At 49.9% G+C, this 17,902-nt stretch overlaps 2 protein-coding genes across 7 annotated transcripts in view; both read right to left on the bottom strand.

Moving 5' to 3' along the window:
• The window catches only part of KIRREL3 (kirre like nephrin family adhesion molecule 3), a 270,297-nt gene extending 265,512 nt beyond the window's left edge, over positions 1-4,785 (bottom strand). For all 3 annotated transcript variants that reach the window (XM_061476132.1, XM_061476133.1, XM_061476134.1), the window contains exons 1-2: positions 4,643-4,785; positions 3,651-3,897 (exon numbers count right to left, since the gene is read on the bottom strand). In XM_061476132.1, the coding sequence (XP_061332116.1) occupies positions 3,651-3,711 (61 nt within the window). In that variant the 5' untranslated portion in view covers positions 3,712-3,897; positions 4,643-4,785. The remainder of the gene's footprint in view (positions 1-3,650; positions 3,898-4,642) is intronic.
• ETS1 (ETS proto-oncogene 1, transcription factor) overlaps positions 1-17,902 on the bottom strand; it is a 514,297-nt gene that overhangs the window by 252,377 nt on the left and 244,018 nt on the right. The gene's annotated exons all lie outside the window — the stretch shown is intronic.

Here is a 17,902-nt window from a genome sequence, read left to right as displayed (position 1 = left end):
TTAGGTGCAACTTCATGCTGCTAGCACTGCTCCATGGCTTAATTTTTAAACCCCGTTAGCACCTGCTCGCTTTGCAGCAGCAGATGAGCTTCCTGTCCTTCCCAAACAGCTCCCCAGTGCTGGGATTCACCTCCTGGGTTCAGGAAGCACATTTCTCCTGCTAAGCTACCCTTCCCTCCCACATGACAGGAGGAATTAGCTTTCAAGAGGGATCACAACCACAGGTTCCCAGGCTTCTCATCAGCAAGAATTAATTCTCGTTCATTCATGGTTGCCAGACCCACAAATACCCCCTGCACCTTAAAAGAGGAGCGAAGTCACCAGCCCTTGTACACACACCTCTGTAAACTTGTAGCTTTGCTCCCTGACACCCACTAGCCTCCTCTGAGATGCTCAAATCCCCATCTCCAGGTCCTAACCCCTGCTAGTGGGTGGAACTGGCCTGGTTTCTCCCATCAGCATAATTTCCCCCTTCTTCACCTGACAAGCCACTGGGAAGTTGAGCCACTGCTGCTAATAACGGGCCCCTCTGACAGAAGATTGCAAAGCATTTGCTTCCAGGGAGGAACCAAGTGAACTGTGAAGGAGAAAAACATACCCTGCAACACCCAGAGAACTTGGTATTCATCACCCTGAGGGAAAACAAACATGCCTTTGGAAAGAGAGCCCCAGACAGGCAGAAATCTTCCCATCCAAGGTAAATCTCAGATCCTGCCAAACTCATCTAGTCACAGCACAGGCCAGGAAGAGGAAGGAGATGGTTAGAGATACATCTTCAGCAGTGCTCCTTCCCACTTTCCCCAGTTGCTTTCAGCTTCACCCAGTTTGGCTGACACTGGAGCACAGAGCAAAGAGGAATAAGCTATTCCCCAGGCAGGCAGTTTCGTGGCAGCATCGATTTCTTCCCACCAAGGGGCACCACACATCTAGTCTCTGCAGGAGGCAAATTGTGCTGCGACTTTATCTCACCTTCCACCCAAGCTGTGGTCCTGACAGCTTCCCTCCTGACAGGGGGGACCAGCGAGCAGTACCAGGGGAGAACCAGCACTCAAGAGGAAACACCGACCCTATCGACTTTGAGACAGAAAAAGCACAGGCTGCTTCAGACCGTTTGCAAGGGCGAAAGATAGAGGATGCTCAAGGGAAGGCAATTTCTTCTTCCTCAGAAGCACAAAAGTCAGCTGCGAAGCAGATCCTCCTGCTACGCTGAGCGATGCCTGTGTGCACCCAGATAGCGAGCAACAAGCAACTTCCTCTTGCACGCTCAGCCCGAGTCCAAGTTTCCATCTGCATCTGGTAGGAAATCCCTTCCCAGTGAGGTTTTGTGTAAGGGAGCTTTGATTTTAAACTACTGCCCAGACCGCAGAGCCCAGGCAAGGTTTTCAGCAGAGGTGATCCTCCCATCCCTGCTGGCCACGGCTCAGGGGGATTTAAGTCCTGCCTGCCTTATTATGGCAAATCCCTTCGAGCCACTTTAGTGCTGCAGGCAAGGAAACAGCAGCCCTGCCTGCTCCTTGCCTACAGAAAGGAGCTACTGAAACTCCTGCTGAGCAGGGTCAAGTGATTTCAGTTGTTCAAGTGAGTTTGGGCCCAGCAGCTCCCTCCAGAGTGAGGCATGACTGCCCTCATAACACAGAACACATCACATCCCATCCCCACAGCCCACTAGTCCTTACAAGCTGAAAGAGTATGCCACCACATCTGGACACTCCGAAACAACCACAGCAGCTACTTCAGGGGGGGGCAAACACAACATACACCGGAAAAATAAGCTCCAGTTCCCATACCCAGGCCTTTTCTCCCCCCAAGTACCATGTGGTTTAAGGACTCCTTTGCATTAAATCCTATTAGGAACCATTTGCATGGTTTCACCCCAAAGGGGAAAGCCACAACGCTGCCAACAGCCCCTTTCTCCCGCACTGCGAGCAGCAGCTCCATAGCAATCAATGCATTTGGTTCATCCTGCGGGAATAAACAGCCAAAAACCACTCTGCAAGACACTCTCTGCGCCTCATAACCTGGCATGAATAAGCAAGGTACCAGATGCACACTCCTGACGGTACAGACAGGGGAGACAAACCAGCAGAGCTCAGGCTATGTGCAGCGGAGCCAAGGAGCAGCTTTCGAGCACAGGCACTATTAAAATGTGCATTAGTCCTTATTAAGAATAATGGCTGCAAAAGGGAGGAAGGGAGGGGAAAAAGAAACAAATCCCCACACACAAAGTTACTCAGCTCCACTAGCTAACTGCCATTTGACCTGCAGGGAGTTGAGGGATCCATGGGAGCAGGGAGGGATGTGAGAAGGCCAAGATCAGCTTCCACATCGTGTCTATCCCTGGACCCGGCAATGCCCTGCTGTACCAGGGAGAGTTCGGATTTGTTCAGCCAGAAACCTACACTGAAGGCACAGTGGGTTTCTTTTGTGCAGAAGCAAAAGCGAATGCAAACACAGCTTTCTCCCTGAAGGAATATTAGTACAAGCAGAGAGAAGGAAAGGGAAAAGGGGAAGGGAGGGCAGCGTGGGAGCCGAGTATCACATCCGAGCACAGGGAAAGAAGAGGGAAGGACAACCAGGAGAGCAGCCACCTCTAAGCACAGCATCCCTGCTCAGGGAATAGGGTGAATCTCAGCGTATGGTGGGGGCCATTCAGCAACAATGCCTGGCTGAGCAAAAAACCAGCTGCCCGTTGAGAAGCACTGCTCTCTCCAAAACTTTTATCCTTCATTTAATCAACAGATGGACTAGCTGCGTGGGTTTGGGTTTGGTTTTCCCCCCTTCTTTAATTTTAAAGCAACCCCAAGCCATACCCTCACAAAAGCTGCCTTCGGGACCGCGGCGGCGCGGCGCAGATGGTGCTTGACACCATGGGGATGGGCAGCAGATAGGCGAAAGCTTGGGGCTGGCTGTGGCTCAGCATCCTCCACAGGTGACAAATAACCCAGGGACCAGGCACATAGCACCGCGGCAAACACAGCCTCCCAAAACACACACACACACCCCCCCAATGCATCTTTGTTTCTCATCGGGGGGGGGGGGGGGGAACACGACAAGCAGGGGATGAAGTTCCAGGGTACATTCGCACTCTCCTGCCCCAGCTCCCACGCTGCTGGGGAGAGGGGGACCCGGTGTGACCCCCCCCCAATAACCGCAGGGGCTGCCCACCTCCCTTCGGAGGGGGATTCAAAGCAACTCTCTCCCCCTTCCAAGCTCCCCAGGAGCAAAGGGTTCCCTGCCCCAGCTCTGGAATCGCTGGAGGTCTGGAGCCAGCCTCCCCCCCCCCCGCGAAATTCAGCACCCACGAAAAGACGGGGCGTCAATGGAGAAAGCGGGGTGGGGGCTGTTGCTGAGCAAAGCCATGTTTACACACAAACACGATCTAATTAACGAAGCTGGAGCAGAAAGAACTCACTTGCATGCTAAAGATTTATCCTTTTTTAAAGAAGGAAAAGGTAAGCTGCCTCGCCATGAAAACTCTGCAATCCTCCGCTCTTCCCCCACCTTTTTAACCCCTTATGCAAGGGGCAAAAAGCAGAATTACCACCATCCCACTCCCCCCATCACCACCACCAGACCCCCGAAACAGGGGGACCCCCCCAGCTCCTCCAGTCCGCCCCGCTCGGAAACTCAAGTGCGGCGCCGGGTCCTACCGTGGCTCAGGAGGAAGCATCCGAGGAAGAGGAGGAGGAGGTCTGCCTGGAAAGCGCTCATTCCTCAGGGTGGGCTCGGGGTCTCCGGGAAGGGATAATGCTGTTGATGGATGGATGGGGGGGGGGTTCAGGCCGTCGCCGCCGCCCGCCGGCTCCGCTCGCCCGGCTCCATCGCCGCCGCCCCCCCCAGCTCCTCCCCCGGCAGCGCTGCCTTGACTGGCGGAGCGAGCCTCGCCGCGCTGCCTGCCTTTTGAGGGGGGGGGAAGAGAAAAGGGGAGGGAGAAACGGCAGCAAAGTGATGGTTAAAGGGGGAGTAACTTACGCGCAGCCGAGTGACGGCTCACGATAGCCCGGCATGGGATGCGCGGGGAGGGGGAGCGCCAGACTGGGCTAAGGTGCGGGTCCTTTATGCACCCCCCAGTGCTGCTCCTACCCCAACAGGGCACCTACATGCCTTCCCTTTCAATGCATAAAGGTTTTGAGGGGGTGCCTGGGGGGTAGACGGGCTCTCCCGCAGCGCTCCGGTATCTTGGGGGGATGAAGTGTACCCAAAATACACACACGGACACCCCGGTAGTAAGTTACAGCCGGCAGCCTCATACAGGTCATGAACGGGGAAAAGGCGGCGGAGGGAGTCCGAGCTCCCCATTTGCAGCCTGAACCCCTGGGAGTGGGGTTAGAGACACCCCCGACGTCCAAAGACAATCCCCTCCCGAGCCAGGAGTGGAAAAGAAAACTAAAACCACTAAAATATACCCCCAAATAAAGCGTTTTGTTTTTTTTTTTTTTTGGGGGGGGGGTGAAACCCTGTCAGAGCAAGGGTGCAGGGAGGAGGGGGATGAAAAGGAAGGATTTCTTTCCTTTAATTACCATTTTTGAGCTTCTGGGGATTACTTCTTCTCTGCCTTTAATTTCATTTTTGCCCAGTGAGAGGTTAGGGACAGAGCAGAAGGGCTCCAAAATAAAACCAAAGCAATAAAAGCAGCACTTACCATCACGCTCTGCACAGCCACCAAGGCCTGAGACTCCCTCACCTCCACCCTAAAACCCAAAAGGGCAGGTGGGGCCCCTTAGCGCACTTATGACCCCGAGCATGTCCAAGTAATTACAGCTGTGGACTCTAATTACTCACTGCTGCGTGAAAGGTGAACGTTTGAGGGGGTTGCCACAGCTCTCCACGTTGTACTGAAGTGTCTGCATGTGGATACGTGCTCTGGTGTTGGGGTTACTTGCCCTGGTTTAACTAAGCAGGGCTAACTCTCCCAAGTGCACTTGTACTAATGAGCCAAACCGATGCCAGTTGGGTTAAACCTGCCTTAGGAGCAGCAGCGAACTGAGATTTATTGATTGAAGCACAAGTGTCTCAGGCTGGTGCGTGCACGCTTCGCTCGCTGCGGAGCAGCAGTCGCCCTGGAAATGAAAAGATCTTTTATTAGTATTATTATTATTTTTAGCTTGCATCCCTTAGGAAATAAAGCTTGATTTTTTTCTTTTTGGCCATGCGTGTTGGCTTTTCCCACCCCTGCCTGTTGAGTACCTGTCATCGTAGAATCATAGTGTAATGTGTGGGGTTTGTCCATCAAGAAGTTTGGGGGGAGGGAGGCTCTCTGTGGCTGTCGTTATGTGAAACAATACTCCTTTTTGACTCTGTAACTGCCGTACTCTGTAGGTAATGGGGGGAGGTCACTTGTATTGTTGCGCGGGATTGTGAGAGAGAAAAGGGGGGCCGCGTCGCTGGAAGTGGTGTCTCGTTGCAACGCTTGAGGGGAGGGGGCTGCGGCGGTGAGGAGGCTCCAGTGGGAGCTTCTCGAAACTTCCCGAAACTTCTTGGTAATGAGACACCCCCCCCCCCGCAACAAAGGGAACCAATGGGGAAGAGCCACGTCAACATCCGAGTGAGGAGGGGCGACAGGATTGGCTGGGGCCTTGAACCGAAAAAGATAAAGGACCGCCTCCCAGGGACCGCGTGCGCGCGTCTTGGGCGGAGCGGCGGGGTCCGGGGCGCACCCAGCGCTGCTTTATCTGCTATCGCTTACTGAGTTTAGTAAAACTTATACTTTAAACCGAAATTGGCTACAGTATTGATAACAATAGGATGGTTTGGGTTGGGAGGAACCTTAAAGCTCATCCAGTTCCACCCCCGAGGCCACCTTCCGCCAGACCAGGTTGTCCAAGCCCTTGCAGCATCTCCATGGCCTCCTCTGGACTCACTCCAACAGCTCCATGTCCCTCTTGTGTTGTCCCAAAGCTGGATCAGGACTGCAGGGGAGCTGTCTGCCCACAGCACAGGGGGTGGATCCCCTCCATGTCCTGGGGATGCAGCTCAGGATGTGGCTGGATTTATGTGTCTACCCAGCAAGGCAGGACTGGGGAGAGGTTACAGGTGGTTTCTTCGCTCTGGCAGCAGCACTGATTTAAATGCACGTGGAATAAAATGCTCAGTGCCTGATTTCAGTGGGAATTCGATTTCTAAATAATCCGGCGACTTTCCCCATTGTGTTTGAGTTTATTCTGCAGAAGGCTGTTTGCTTGCAGACTGGGGGTGCTGCTGTGTATTAAGGCTGCTACACAACTAAGGCTCTTCTGTGAAGCTTCAAAACACCATTAACATTTTCATAGCCATTTATTTCCCCCCTTACAAGGAGTATTACTTCTTGCTTGCATTAAAACCAGCACACTTTCCAACTTCCAGGAGAAGAGAATATTTTTCTCTCTTCCTTTTTTTTTTTCTTTATTCTCTCTCTCTCCTTCCCAGTGAAAACATTTCAGCTGGAAAATTCTCATCATTGTAATACTGACCTTTGCAAAGGGCTTTAAATCCTTGAATGAAAGTAGCATGTAAGTGCGAAGTTTTATTAACTGATTACCTTTGTGGTTTCGACTCCATTGCTAGTCAAATTTGATTTAGAGGACCAGGCATGTTAAAAGAACCAGGTTTCTGACATAATTTGGGCTCACTGCAGCTCTGAGCATCATCCTGAAAGCCTCCCTTCCCTTTACCTGCACGACCACGTTATTCCAGGCGACAGAATCAAGCACAAACTGATTATTAAATGCTCTTTTCTGGGTATCTCATTTAAATCTCCCATGCTTTGCTGAAGGAAATGAATCATTCCAATTAAAAAAGCTGAGAAAATCACGTAGCTGGGGGAAATGGCCTTTAGGGAGGAATATTAAGCTGATGCTGTGCAGACGTACCCTTGTCGATGGGTTTGTGTTTGCCAGTGGGAACCCCATGCTGGGTCCCTTTGCATCCTTTGCTTCCAGACCTTGTTGTGGTGGGATCACAGCTGTATCTCCCCACGTAATCTGGGGTCTCCCTGCATCATTTGGGGGCTGGAAACCGGCCCCATGCCATGTTTAATAGGAAAGAGCAATGCTAAAAGCTGGGAAGCCCAGACGATCAACCTCTTCCTTGCTGAAATTCCAGGGGGATGAACGAGGCATCTTTGCCTTATTTTTCCCCTCGTTTTTTGCTATATAGTTCTGGTATTCCACATTGACAAGTGCAATAGATATGAAACATCTCAACAATGAAAGCAAATCCATCCTGTGCGCCTTTGACTCTCTTACTTCCAGGCTATTTACCCAGAAGTGCAGGAAACAAAATGTTCAGAAATGCTGCAGCAAAACGAGGGGAAAAGAAGAAAGAATAATATAAACCATGTAAGGAACTTGGTATAAATGAAGCAATATTGACAGAAAGTGACAGAAAGCAGCAGGACAGCAGCAACTCAGATTCATTTCATTCTTGTGTGCTACAAAGCTAAGCCAAGCACCTTATAGGGGGATACAGAGGAATATAATCACACGTTCCTCTGGTTTATAAAATCATAGACTCATAGAATCACAGAATCTTCCCCTTGTTGTTTATAAATACAGATGACAAGTGAAAGCTGTGCAGAATCCTGCCATAGAAACACTGAGCTGGGCACTCAGAGGCTGGTCCTGGTCTTGCTGCAGAGCTTTCCCCATGGCCTTTGGGAAATTCAGCCCGTGGTGCCTCAGTTTCCCCCTCGGCAAGGTGCTGCTCACCTTTCTTGGCTATTCAGATCATAGAATCATAGAGTCATAGACTGGTTTGGGATGAAAATGACCTTGAAGTTCATCTTCCAGGGATGGGGCAGCCACAGCTTCTCTGGGCACCCTGTGCCAGCGCCTCACCACCCTCACAGAGAAGATCTTACACCTAAGAGCTCATCTCAATCTCCCCTCTGGCAGGTTAAAGCCATTCTCCTTGGCCTGTCCCTACAGGCACTTGTCCAAAGCCCCTCTCCAGCTTTCTTGTCAGCCCGATTTAGGTATTGGAACACTGCTATCAAGCCCATTTGCAAGACAAATGCTTCAAAGCGTGAGCTGTCTCCAAATTGCAAAGCAAAATGATTGGGATGACGGGATGGAGGAGGCTGATCACCACTTTCCTGAGATGCTTGGGGGGGGGGGGGGGGTGTGCAATAAAACATGGGGAGACCTTTTCATTTGGCAACAGGTAGGCACAGCCACCACTGCTTTCCCACACAGAACTGAAGGCAGCTGCTTTCAAAGAGCCCCCACCTATGCCAGCCCCTCTGCTGGGGACACGAGAGGGATTGAACTGCCACATTCCAGCTATGGCCCTGCCTTGGTTTTCAGTGCGAGCCCAGGCAAGAAGTGCCAGCCCCTTTGCACATCTCCCACCAGACCCTCTCTGAAAGCAGTCCAGGCAGAGGCCAGGGAAGCAGATTCATGGCTGGGCTCTTTTCTCTCCTTGTCTCCTTTTTTGCCCGGCTCTATGGACAGCTGCCAAAACCCCTCAGCTTGCGGCACTTGATAAAGCTCTTGTACAGCAGGTCTGGGAGCAATATGGGACTAGAAGCAGCAATAGGGGGGAAAAGGCAGTGTGGCTTTGAGGGGTAAAAACAACAAATGAAAGGGCTGTGATGACATTTTGGATGCAGGTGGGGACAGCTGGGCTTCCCATACCAACCTGCCATCCCCTTTTCTATGGTTCAGCCCCATGGGAAAGCTGAACCTGGGTGTCAAACAGCAGGCAGGAGCAAGGATGCGCTCAGGACGTCCCATTGCACACTGAGCAATGCCCCCAAGGGCTGGAAGAGTGTCTGGTTAATACACAGGTCCTCAGCAAATAACCCCTTCCCCAATCCCTCCCCTAGTTTCCCACAGCCACCCTGCTTGCTGCTCGCAGCCACGTGCCACTGCAGCTAAAGCTGGTTGCAGTGCACCAGGGGACGTGGTGGTGGAGATGGATTTGAAATCACAAGGATGGCCAAGCACCGTCATCAATTGGTTTCTCGTTGGCCCTTCCTAACTTAACCAACATCAGCCCTGCAACATCCTTCGGATGCTTTGCTGCAGCCTTTCCTGCAGGTCTTCTAATGCCAAGTTATTTTAATGTCGTGCTTTGCATTCAGCTGCTTGTCTGCTTTTCTGTCAGTGGTCCCGGTGCTGTGAGGTTAAAATAGCTGAGATGAACCTGCTGCAGCTTTGGACATGGATGGGTTGGATGCATCTCAGCCTGTCTCTGGCAGTAGGAGGTTTATGGAGCGCTGCGGAGTTGATACTGAAGAGGGGTGGATGCTTCTAAACCATGGGGTGAAGCTCCCCAGGCTATTTCCTGGGGTTAGGAGATTATTGCCATTCTGATCTGAATGGATATAGGGAGCATCAAAGTACCTTTCAGCAAACCTGTTCCTGTAGAGCCCTCAGCTCCTGTTTCAGATGTGTTGGGAACGGGCTCTCAGTCAAGCTGGTCAGATTTCAGCCTCTGACACGCACCCTTTAGGAACTCGGGGATACTCAGATGGTCTCAATCCACCAGAAAACTATGAAAACTCTGGATTAGGGTGGTATTCACGCGTTAGAACATGCCAAACACTGCACTGCATTAGTCCTTGCTAAGAATTTCCGTCTGATCCCGGCTTTTTCCCGGTCCCATTAAACTTTCCAGCTCAGCAGGTAGCTTGCAGGAAGGCAGAGAGCTCCACAGCTCCTCCTGTGGTCTGCGGGAGAGGAACTGGCTGTAGGGAGCGGGGAAGGAAAGTAAGCGATGAGGCTGTCAGACACAGACAGACCTTATCCTCTTTATCAGTTACATGGCTTTTACTATCCTTTTCGGGGGGCTTTAATGCCACAAGCTCTTTATGAAACCTGGCTTGGGCTTCTTTTGCTAAGGCAAACAAACCAAACATAGAGCATGTATGAACACAGGGCACTTATGAAACGATGAAGGAGCAGCAAGGAGTTAAACGGAGCATTTGCGTAAAAACAATGAATCCCGGTTTTGCTTGATTGGCACCTTAATTAGGCCCGTGTCCTTTCGCTGCCACTGCAATCAGATTGGAGGAGAATGGGAAGCTTCCACACTGTTATAGCAAGATTACAAGATTTCCTTTTTTCAATGCAAAACGGGGGAGAAAGACAACAAAAAGCACTACCTTATAAATGTGGCAAGAGAAGGATATTCTTTAGGGCTTGGAGAGAGTGTGGCTTCCTGATTGCAGCCTGAGAATTAACCTTATTATGTTAACAAGAGATTGCTATGCTAAGAAGAATAGGGAAGGAAAGTTCTGTCTCTCAAGTCTGGCAGGACCAAGAGGAGGGCTGAGCAGGCTCAGAAGCCAGCCTTGAGTTTAAGAGCTCCAGCAAAAAAATACATAGAAAGCCAAAGTCCTTGTGGGTTTTATAAGGCAATTTCCCTCTTTTCCTTCTCTCCTTTTTATTGTGTGCAGGCTGTAACTCCAGCTCGGCACCCGGTGAATCTCCTGAGAGCGCCTTCAGACAAGTGCTCCCGGTAAATAATGTGCCCAGATTACAAGGCCTATACCTGTATCTAGCTACATCCTAAAGTTGAAGGCAAGCAGAGATTCTAACATGAGGCTGAGCAGGGTTTTAAGCCCAGATAAGGAAGAGAACTCCAAGTGCAGGGAAGGGGAGGAAAATGGGGTGCTGGAGATTCCCAGTTCCTGACTTTCTTGGGAAATGATTTCTTTCTTTGCTGGAAATAAGGGCCATTTTATCTGCTGAAAAAAAAAAGATGGTTCTGCACTGCTTTTGGTGCCTTCAGGTATAAAAGGAAACCTCTGGATAACCCTGCAGCTCATTCCGCTTTTCCCATGCCATGAATCCCCAAACCTGCACTATAGTGGGGAAAAAAACCCATTCACCAACATGTATTCAAATCCTCCCACCTCCCTGAGCAGGCTGCTGCTCCAGGGCAATGAGCAAGAGCTGTGAGTCAATATCCAGCCCCATTTCTCCCTTTTTTTCCCCCAGAAAACGCTTTCAGACCTTGTGATGAGAGTGAGCACGGGCTGAAAGCAGAAGTTGGCTGTGAAATTTCAGCCTGTCCGTGGGATTTGCTCGAGGAAAAGGCGTTTGTTTTTGCGATGGAATAGTTTATTCTTCGAGCAAAGATAGAAATGATGCCATTTGATTGAGGTGGCTAATTACACAGCTTGAAGAGTAAATTACAGCTATCAAATAACCCAGTGGATATTCGCGTACAAAGGGAGAGAGAAATGAATTTTTTTGGGTTTGCTGGCAATTTGGGAATAAAAACATTGTCTTGGATGGGGAATGTTAACCAATCCTCAGAAAACTCCTCTGCAACTGCTAAATTCTAATGGTATTTTGGTACACACCAACCAAACCATTCACTCTGATAACCTTAAGGTTTATTTGGTATTTTTTTCTCTATTTTGGAAACATTTGCCCTCACTTTAGCATCTAATTTCTTCAGTGAGAGCCATTAATAGTGAGCTCAAAAGCAGTTAAAACTGCCCAACTGGAGCAAAAATCTTCGGAGTGGAAAGTATACTGCTTGCAGGAAAAGTTTTATAGGAGAAAAAAGCCCAACCCATCAATGTCCTCAATTAATAAACACCCCCAAATCGGAATGTCATTCCTGCAAGCTGGGAAGTTTTATAAACAGGGAATAAATGGAAGGAGGCTGCAGAGAAGAGCATCAAACACCCAGACTGAAGCTGGGGGGTGAGCCATGTCTCCAGCTCACCCATCTCCTCCTTTGAAACTGGCCATTTCAGTGCTCTCTTTGCTGATGCAAACACCTTGCAGAAGGTGCTGTTGCTTGGTTTGCTGGAGACAAATGCAAAAGGAACCCTTTATTTCACCTGGAGCCATGATAACTTGTGTTTCCTCTTAAATACCAAGCATTTGAGGACAGGCTTCCCCAAAATGTCACCTTTGTGGGTGCTTTTGGGACTGAAACATCCCATGCCTCGGTTTCCCCAAGGACACAGTATGCTTTCTTGAGTGATTTAATGTTTTCTAGGTCCTTTTGATTCAGGACTCTCGCAACAGTCACTGCAACCATGCTCTGAGGATCTCCCTCCTCAGAGGGTGCTTATGGTGAGAGTGAACCAGCACTTTTGGGCACTTCGGCATCTCTTAATTTGTTCCATGCCACCCCCTTATCCCGGGAGAGGAGATGTTTTGTTACGTGCAAGCAGCACATGCAATGCACAAGGGGACTCATTATCCCATCCCTGGGACCAGCAGTAGCTCCCAGGGGTATGAAGTGGGCTGGGGATGGACACATGGGGTTTGCAGCCCCAAGGAGGCCAGGAGCCTTTGGGATCTGCTTGGGAGGAGAAGAACCAAGACAACAAAACTCCGAGCTGTGTACAAAGTGAAACACATCTGAGCTGGCACCATTAAAGGGCAGCAGCATGGGTAGCCATGGCACAGCACCCGTTGATGAAGGCAAATACCTTGCAGAAGATGCTGTTGCTCAATTTTGGGGGGTGAAACACAGAATCCCAGACTGGTTTAGGTGGGAAGGGACCTTAAAGCTCATCCACATCCAACCCTCTCCCACAGGCAATTTCAACTGCAGTCATTAAAACTTTTGCTCACATGAGCTGAGCCGTTCCAAGAGCCTTCGAATGACAGCCCATTAGAGAGCAGTTATTTATAGTGGGGTATTGTTAATTTTACAGGATCACAGACCAGCGATTCAGTGCCTGGTGTTGCTGAAAGGAATCACTCACAGGAGTGAGTGTGCCCTTAATACAAACCCTGGGGTCCTCCAGGCCCATGACCCTGAGTCAGCCATAGCACCTCCACTTGCAGACACATTTTGCTGCCTTCAGCACTGCATCTGATGTCAACCTCTGACAGGATTTAGCACAACACAATGAAACCTGTCCCACTACTCCCCTTCCAGCCAGGACACCTCATATCTGCCCAGTTGCCTAATTACAAGTCCCCCTGGATATAGGTCTCCCTTTCCCTGTATGTTTCTATAGCACCTCCTGCAGCCCTGACCTTGGCTGAGCCATCCAGGCAATATAGAAGAATACAGTAATCACAGCAATGATAGCAATAATCATTATAATAAGCCATGTTCTGGCTAGGGCACCTGTCACCTAGGCATGTGAATGCCAGTGACAACCAGCTATTACATACCCAGGTTAAGCACAGCCGCGCCGCAGAGGGTGTTAATATGATACCAGGGGAGCAGGAAAATAAAACCTGACTCTGACATCATTCCTTGTGTCTGGAAGTCAGCCCAGATCCCCAGACAGTCCAAATCTCTAGGAATCAGTGAGTATTTCCAAGAGGGTCAATGTCTGTGGACATGTCCAGGATGCTTGTGCAAATGTTCCCACATCCTGCGGCTCACATGAGGTTTTACTGAGTAACAGTGAAGAGGAATCAGTGCATTTCACTTCAGCAACGCCTTTATGAGAGCAGCAAGGCAAGGGCTTTCACTACAAGCACAAACAGCTATCAATCCAGCACTATCAGGAGGGTGGTGGCCTTTCTGTTCCTGAGAGGTTATACATTGATCTGGAGTTGTCCTCTCTAAAGCAGGGGGAGCTGGATGTCTCTGCTGGAGAAATGCTGCTGGGAAGGCAGGAGAAAAACCACTAGAGACACGATGCTCATGGTGCTTTTACACCAAAGCAGGTGGTTCATAGAATCACAGAATTCCACAATGGTTTGGGTTGAAGGACCTTAAAGCTCACCCAGTTCCAACCCCTACCACAGGCAGGGACACCTTCCACTAGAGCAGCTTGCTCCAAGCCCCTGTGTCCAACCTGGATTTGAGCACTGCCAGGGATGGGGCAGCCACAGCTTCTCTGGGCACCCTGTGCCAGCGCCTCAGCACCCTCACAGGGAAGAGCTTCTGCCTAAGAGCTCATCTCAATCTCCCCTCTTCTGAAGTCCTTTAAGTACTTTTGCAGAAGGGAATTTTTCCTCTCTAGGGATAGAGGGAGGCAAGGAAAGGAGCCCAAGCCAGACCATGTCTTTTATTTAGGTGCATAAAACCACCTCATGGGATTTTCTTGTGTAGCAAGGCGATTTTCTATGATCATTAAGCACCAAAACTGCTGCACCTCCTCCTGGACTGCTACCCACACCTCTAAACATCTAAATACCCTCAAGAAGCTTGGCCGAATGTATTACACAGAGCATTTCCCCTCAGGTAACACCAGCCAAAAGACCAGGTTCCCCCTGAAAGCCCCAGCTCCCAGCCCACCCGCTGCCTTCCCTCTTGTTCTTGTAACAGCTTTGCCACATTAAGCCGCCAGAATAACTCCATTGCACGGGCCACTTCACCTCTTCCCTTCTACCTGCAACAAAACCCATCCCCTGCTATTCCCTTTGATGACTTCTCTTCAGCTGCTGCAGAGGAGAAATGCTCGTATCAGCAAACAGATGGCGGCTGAAGCATGTAGCATAAAATATATTTATCAAGGCAAACAGCTGTAGCCCATTTCATTCTGAAGATTTCTATTAAAAGTTCTCTGGAGCTACAAGCTGCTCGGGCTCTGCAGCCGGAATAAAGCCAATGGGACAAATGGGGTTTTTGCAGAGCATTTCTTTCCCCTTCCTTAGCTCTTTTCTTCACTGCCTGGAGAAAGCCTGACTTAGCTCCACTTGCAGGGCTGGCTTTGGTGAGACTTGGTGCCAAACTAGGGGTTACTGCAGATTAACATGCGTTTCTGGGGAGCTCCATCGTGCCCATCCATGCGCTTGGGGCTGTGCAATTTATGCCAAAGGGTCCCAGGAGCTACAACGTTGCCACAACACAACGCAAGACCTGAAGGTTGGATGACCTTCACTTCCAGGGGTATCTCTGCTCTAGTCTGGATCATACCCGGACCCCGATGCTTTGGCAAGGTGTAATTGGCTGTTTCCTTTGTTTCCAGCCCAAATAGACTTTGCCACCACGTTTATAATGTATGAGAAGGGCCAAGTTTGGAGGAAATGCAAAGTTTCTCTCAAGCGTAACTGAAGGGTTTTTGGCAGCCGTCCCTTTCCCAGCTTCTGCTGCGAATCCAACTGAAACATTGAGAAATATCACGAAATCCTCCCCGCAAATGGGAATTTCCATACTTTGTATTAAATATACTCCCTGAACGCTCAGCTGATGTAGTGACTCACATATAACCCACTCCAGTCTGTCCCCAGTTGGGCAAAGATGTCCCCAAAGGCAGACATCCCATCTGCCATCAAAGCCATGGCAGGCTGGGGAAGCCCAAATAGAGTACGTGTCTTGGAACGATCTAGAAAGGTAAAGCCATGGAGCTGCCTCTGTTTAATCCATATGGATGTAACATCTTTTCACATCACCCACTGTTTCCTCAAATCGTCTACATCTACATTTAGACCCTCCCTGCAGTCCTGCATCCAGCTCTGGGGTAACAACACAAGAGGGACGTGGAGTTGGAGCGAGTCCAGAGGAGGCTGTGAAAATGCTCCAAGGGCTGAAGCACATCTGCTATGGAGACAGGCTGGGGTTGGAGCTAGGTGAGCTTTAAGGCCCTTCAAACCCAAATCATTCCATGATTTTCCCACAAGCATCAGCTTGGGCTCCTCACCTGGGCTGAGTGATAAGCAGCAGCACAAAGGGCAAACACTGCATCGCACTTCCCATCCAGCAGCAGCATTTCAGCTTTTCCAAAACGATCCTTGCAAGTCCAAACCATAAACAACTTTTTCTGCATTTTCTCTAAAAAGAAAAAGGAATTTTTTCTTGCTTTTCTCTCCTTTTTTTTGTGTGCATAAAATATTCCTGGCACCCATCCTTCTTAACTGCCTGCTGGTTCCCCAGCCAACAACTATGCATTTCATCCCCAATTTGGCGTTCTATTTTCAGTCAAGTGAGTGGTGGGATGAGAAGTTTTGCCCTAAAAATGTGCTCAGAGGAGTAAGGATGCCATATGCGTGTGGAGATATCTGTCACCAGCCCCCTGAATTAGGGAACCCGCACTGGTGGGGACTGCAAGCGTTAACTGGGGACCAAGGACTTGGCTGGCTCTTGGAAAACACAAGATGGAAGAGGGTCAACATTAGGGTGGTGAGGAGGTTACAGCTTGCAAACAAGACCCAAGAGATGTGGGGTTTATGGGTTCCTGAGAGGTTATACACATATATATATATATATACGTGTGCACACAGATGCTCTGCTGCTGGGTATAACCTCTCTCCATGCCTCAGTTTCCCCAGTGCTTTGCATTGCTCTGCCCATGCAGCCTGGGTGGGTAATTGCAGGTAGGGAAATAGAGCAGGGAAAAAGCCACATGTGGCATGAGGGCTATGGCCACAGCACCATCAGCTTGCTTCATTACACCAGGCATGGAAAACACACTGCAATCCCTGCACTGGGCGCTATATCTCATTCTCCAGTCACTTGGGATGTTCCTGTGGACCCATTCCATGCGGGATGGCAGCAAGGAAAACTTACAGAGGCACTTATCCACCTCCAGAGGAGTCTAAATGACTCCTTGATTATCTCATTACTTCTCCAGTAAATAGCTCCTTGAAGGATGCACCCTGCCACAGCACCGCATGTGTGCCCCAACCACCACTTGGACTGTGATGGTCGATGATCCTGGTTGCTGTTGCTCTTGGAGCTCTAAGCACCATGATGAGGCCTCACACCTTCTGCCTCTATCCCGAGCTAAACTGCAGTGGGGAGGCAAAGGGAATGGGAACTATGCAGCTTTTTAGTGTGTATTTCTCTCTTGGGGCTCATTATCACAACCCAGTATTACTACAACTAAGTAAAAAGCAGTTATTGCAACCCTACAATATTACCAAACCAAATCACCACTACTTCTGCAACCCAATCACTATTATTTCTTATTGCAATATTATTGCAACCCAGTAAAACCCAGGGATTGCAGCCCTGCAATTGCTTTTTCAGGCTACAAGAGCTTGGCAGCTAGTAAGCAGTGCTAACGTCGGAATAATTCATGCCTTTGCACTGGGCAACCAGTCGGCTTTGCACACTGCCTGGAAGCAGCCATGTAAACAGTTATACCAAAAGATTTTGGGGCTGGGTGAATGGAATCAGAGGGTGCTAGGGAGCAATGGATGTACTGATGATGCCCTCTTTCTTCAGGCATCCCTGGGGAATTTATGGCTTTCAAAGCCCCAAGGAGGACGGTCCACCCTGCCACGTGTCTCCTGGATTTTGGCACTGGGATGTGCACATGGAGGGGAAAGGGAATCACCTCTCACCTCCAAAGGAGAAACAGGAAGGGAGAGGGAGAGAAGCGAGATCAAAAAAGTGAAGCAGCAGCAGGAGGCAAGCAAAAGAAAGACAGCAGGGGAACAAGCCTGCTCCCAAAAATAGCCCTCCCATTCGCCGTGCTGCAGACCAAAAGCTTACACTTGGAAAGCTCTTCGGGGGGGGGGGGGGGGGGAATAGGCTGCAAGTGTTGCTCGCAGCCCTGCCTTGGGATCCCCAGGGAGCCCTCCCTGTGGCTGAGCCAGTGGAGCAGCTCCTGCTGCACACCCAGAGTGGTCCCTGCAGGGCTGTGTTTGATTGGAAATGCTCCAAATGCCTCCAGAGATGGAGTTTGGGGAGGAAAATCCCCATCTCTGCTCAGGTTTGCCATTTCTTTTCCTTCCTGGCTGGTCAGGGTCAAACAGCAAACCCATTTCTAAGGCAGAGAACTGATTTTCTGCTCCTGCTTCACTTATTCCTACAAGGTTGAGTGGAGGGGTAGGAAGCAGAGTGCTAAATCCTAAATTTGCTAAAGGACATTCATATATTGGCCACTTAGAAAACTTATATTACTTTATTTGGTGAGACAAGAGGTGCTGAAGGCCCTGATTTGGAGGGGTGATAGCTATTTGGATGCATCCCTTGCGTTCACCAGCAGGTCTCAATCCTCTCCTCTGCTCCTGTGCTGCCATTTGGGTCCGTAAGAGCGTAGGAAAGGGTATAATCCAGCCCTGCACCATGATTTTCCACCTCTTTCTTACCTTGTTTC

This window comes from Pezoporus flaviventris, unplaced genomic scaffold (genome assembly GCF_033815535.1).
Source record: "Pezoporus flaviventris isolate CSIRO_AGI_PZ_B2104156 unplaced genomic scaffold, CSIRO_AGI_Pfla_v1 ptg000093l, whole genome shotgun sequence".
In the NCBI taxonomy this organism is placed as follows: Eukaryota; Metazoa; Chordata; class Aves; order Psittaciformes; family Psittacidae; genus Pezoporus; species Pezoporus flaviventris.
Note: the sequence above shows the minus strand (reverse complement) of the source record. Positions and strands in the feature narration are given on the sequence as shown.